We start from the raw sequence: 4286 nt of genomic DNA, 5'->3' as shown, positions 1-4286 counted from the left end.
CAGGATCTAGTGATGTATCAGCAGAGGGGTTGCAGCGGGGAGAGGGAGGGGACTGTCCCCCTCTGCTCTGCCTTTTTGAGGCCCCATCTGCAGTACTGCCTCAAAGTCCAGGCCTCTAGCTCGGGAAAGGTTTTGGAGCTTGATGATCTCTTCCAACCCAAGCCATTCTATGATTCTGTGATTTAAATGAGTTCAGTTGCACAGTTCAGCAGACCTGCAAGCTAACGACCTTTTCATATGTGCCATGTCTTTCTGATCAGCCTTAGTCCCAAATGGTAACTGAAGATGAGGGAGATGAATACAATGTAAGGCAGCGGATCTGACTGCAGTTATAATTGCCTTATTTGTCTAAATGGGTATTTCTGTATTCCCACCTCAGTGCTCAGGAGGCAGTGGTATGCACCATGCATACCCAATGTCTTATTGCCGCCTCAGCAACGTATGCCTGGTGCTACCTGAAGGAGAAGCGTGAAGACTATGCAGTTCCATTTCATGATCTGTATCAGCATCATTTTCTGGAAAGCAGAAATGCTAAGTCAAGCAAATTCCATCTGTGTTAAAGGAGATGGTGCATGCTTTAAGTAGTCATAGATGGAAAAAGTTGTTTCCCCATGTGATTGGTACTCAGGCATCCTTTGGTGTGGAGAGTCCAAAAGAGCTAGTCAGCACACATACCCAGGGAAATGAAGGATATTAGAGAGGAAGAGAGTGAGTTCTCGTGGTGCTACCATCTTGCAGCAGCATCATGTTAAGAGTGCTTTTGGTAACAACTAGCTGCTGAAAATCAGTGCTGTTTGATTGTCTTCAGCTCTGTGTCATTCTAATCCTGTTGCAATTCGTATTTCACTCAGTATTGTCTGGTCAACTCTCTGCTCTGTTATTACTCGTAGAAAGAAAGGAAATCAGAGGGATGTGAAAGCAATCTCTGCTGTTATTGTCTGGGACTGTTTTTGAGGGAATCGGCTGTGTTCTTAACGTCAGATTCTTACCTTCAGTCTTGAGACCCGTAAGACTAGCCCAGAGAGGAATGAACTGATCAGTGAAGTAATGCTATAGTTGTGTTTGATATTCAATTTTCAATGTATTATGTTCCCAATTTTTTAACTGTCTGAATTGGCTCTATGTTAAATAAGATAATTACTGTCTTATCCTTTCCTTGCGTTTGCAGGTACGGTTGTTAAAGGGAACCATGAGTCTTGCGTTACATGACCTGCTTACGTGTTGTCGTCGCCTTGAAAATGAGAGAGCTACAGAGAGAAGGGTAATGATTTTTCTTCTGGTTATGTGTTCCTACCAAGGAAGGTAATCATTAATAACTTTTTTTTTTCTTGAAATACCTTTTCAGAATGAAATTGAAAATTTCAAGCGACTTCTCCGTGATCCTGAAACAGTTCTCCAGCTGGATCGGAATTCCGATTCTAGGAGAGGAAACCAACTCAACTGGGATGCTGTGTTCAGGTAGTTCTGTTTCTTGTCCAGAGGAAAGCACCATTCTTTTAATATGTGGGTGGTTACAGTTCTCTTCTGTGGTACATCACCATTTTGTTTATCAGACTTAATTTAATGCTTACCTTTCTGCAAATGGTTTCAGACTTCTTTTCAGTTTGTAAACAAGAAACAGCTTGTATTAGCTTCTAAAGAAACTAAATTTAAAAATAGCTAAAAATTCATTAAATGGCTTTGTGCAATGCTTAGCACGCACAGAAGATGCAGTAGAACCAACTGCTAAGAAACTTGATCGTTAATTAGATATTTGCTTTTTCTTGAAAAACTGAATTGTTTTTGTTTATTGAAAATTATCCTCTGCATCATATTTGCAATTTATAGTACATGTGTAGATTGTAGACAGCTCATGAAAATTTGTTCTGCTGCTGAATTCTTCAAGACGCAATGGAAGGACTGTGGCTTGTGAGTTAAGGAAGTTGTGCTGTGAAGTTTGTAGAGACCCACCTTTGAAATAATCTACTTTAGGTGTACTATAAGATTGGCTGAGAGGGAGTATGGAAAATTCTTAGGGTAGTTGGGCCCAGTGTTATTTTCTTGTCAAAAGTACATCTGAAGTATTAGTTTTCATAGGCTGGTGTTTGGGTGGCTGTCCATTATGCTTTTAATTGGACAACATCTAAATAGTTCTTGTTTCATAGCTGTACTGAAAATATTGTGCAAGGTGTTTGATACATTTTATGTGTTGCTTTTGAGATAGCCAATAGCATATTAGAAGTGTGAGAGGAACACAAAGTGGACTTTAAACTGAATACAAAGAGTGGGCCAGAAATTCTACAGCAATTGCCACTGACAAAACCAGTGAAAATGCTTGTTTATTCATGCTGTATGTTAATTTTAAATGATACAGAAATAAGACCTGAAGGGACAAGTGATAGAGTATTTATTATTTTGTGGTATAATATTGCATCATAAATAAAAAGCCTTCGCATTGCATCTTTTCTAACTATGCGTTTTTTGTTTAACGTCATGCATAATTTATAGGGAAGTTTGGTTTCTATTCAAGTTGCTTCTGGGTTATCTTACAAACTACCAGCTATTTCCATCATGCTTAGACTGTCGTATATTTTGGTTTTAGATTTTAAGAATTAGAATTGTGGTATTCGGGTTGGATATTAGGAAAAATTTCTTCTCCAAAAGAGTGGTGAGGCCCTGGCACAGGCTGCCCAGGGAGGTGGTGGAGTTATCGTCCCTGGAGGTGTTCAAGGACCGTGGAGATGTGGTACTACAGGACATGGTTTAGTGGAAAATATTGGTGGTACTTGAATGGTTGGACTGGATGATCTTGGAGATCTTCTCCAACGTTGATGATTCTATGATTCTATGAAAAGGTTAAGCACTGATATTCTAGCTTAAAACTTTTTACCTGTTTTTACTTGAATCATAAATTTCCAGATCACTGATTCATATCTCTTGTTTTTTGAAGTGTCCTGAAGAAATATTTCCAGAAGGAAATGGAAAACCTCAGACTGGCAAAACCAAATGCATCTGCTTCAACACAGACTACTAAACAAAAAAGGATGCAAGAGATTGGCAGTTTAGTCAAATATTTCATCAGATGTGCTAATAGAAGTGAGTAATAAATATTCATATGTAACTGTTTTGTTTTGGTGCTTTGCTTTAAACTTTAAATTTTTACTCTGAATAAGTTACCAGGGTGGAGTTCTTCCTGGTCGTTTCCAGAAGTTTAAATATGTTNAACTCATATAATTGACCTTAGCTGGAATAGCTAAGACAAAGCTATTTATTGTATTTGTTTATCAGATCAAACCTGACAAATTCAAACAACAGAATGCCATCCAGTCCAGCAAATCTCAGATCCAGGAATAATTACTACCTGTACTTCACATTCTCTTTTCTCATACAGGTTACTCAGCAGAACCACAAAGTAAAAAATGTATTTTCGAGTTAAATAACTTTGCCCTTAAGAGTCCTCTTAGCAGTTTTTGCAATGAAAGAAACAATTACTGATAGAACAAGCGTCTTTTTTGTTATAAAAAAACTCTATATTTTGCTTCAGTATACGTTCATATCAAAACGACTTTTAAAATTGTCATTCGTTGAAAACGCATCATAATAGGACTGATTAAATTTTCCGTTCTTCTGTGAATCACAAATTAAGTCAACAGCTTCAGGATTGAAGCAGCAGTTTTTAGACTTTTGAACGGCATTAAAGGAAAAAAAAAAGTTTTCAGCAGATAAGAAAATGCTATATTGACAATTTAGTCACTTGCAAAAGGCTCAGCTTTTCTTTTTGGTCTCCTGACCATCGCTGCAATCCACAGGCTGTGCTGAAGACAGCAGTCACATGCTGAAAAACCGCTGCAGTAGAGATATGGCAATATTTTAAGAGTAAGGCTGAGTTACTACTGATTGCTGCAGCATTCCCTTGTTTGTCCCTTGTACTTCAATCAGTTTTATAAACAAGACAAGGAACACTTCATACCACAGCATTCTTCTCGGTTCTTCATCTCACAGGAAACAGCACAACTTAACAAACACAAGCCTACATGTTCTGCATGCTTTATTGTATCTTTGTGCTTCACTCAAACACAAAGTCAGAACGCCAAGGCTGAAAACTCCAAACAAAGTCAACTTGCTCACAAAACAGTGCTCTAATTTGTAGCTGTCTGCATAATGGGGAAATCTTCTAGCACAGACAGAAAGTTGCTCTAAATCCAAATACCGGTGGAGATATTTCCTCTTCCTCAAGGAAGTTTAGAACAGAGAAATAGGAAAAATTTTAAAAGAATTTCGCTCTGAAGCTTTACCTTTTGTTTTCA

General features: G+C 38.1%; 1 protein-coding gene across 2 annotated transcripts in view; it reads left to right on the top strand.

Moving 5' to 3' along the window:
• The window catches only part of LOC110389615 (serine-protein kinase ATM-like), a 9000-nt gene that overhangs the window by 1629 nt on the left and 3085 nt on the right, over positions 1–4286 (top strand). Inside the window, exons 2-4 of one of the 2 annotated variants that reach the window (XM_021380357.1) lie at positions 1169–1261; positions 1346–1458; positions 2930–3075. In XM_021380357.1, the coding sequence (XP_021236032.1) occupies positions 1169–1261; positions 1346–1458; positions 2930–3075 (352 nt within the window). Of the gene's footprint in view, positions 1–1168; positions 1262–1345; positions 1459–2929; positions 3084–4286 lie in introns of those variants that run through there. The other variant, XM_021380367.1, reaches the window with a different exon arrangement.

This window comes from Numida meleagris, chromosome 1, assembly GCF_002078875.1.
Source record: "Numida meleagris isolate 19003 breed g44 Domestic line chromosome 1, NumMel1.0, whole genome shotgun sequence".
NCBI lineage: Eukaryota > Metazoa > Chordata > Aves > Galliformes > Numididae > Numida > Numida meleagris.
Note: the sequence above shows the minus strand (reverse complement) of the source record. Positions and strands in the feature narration are given on the sequence as shown.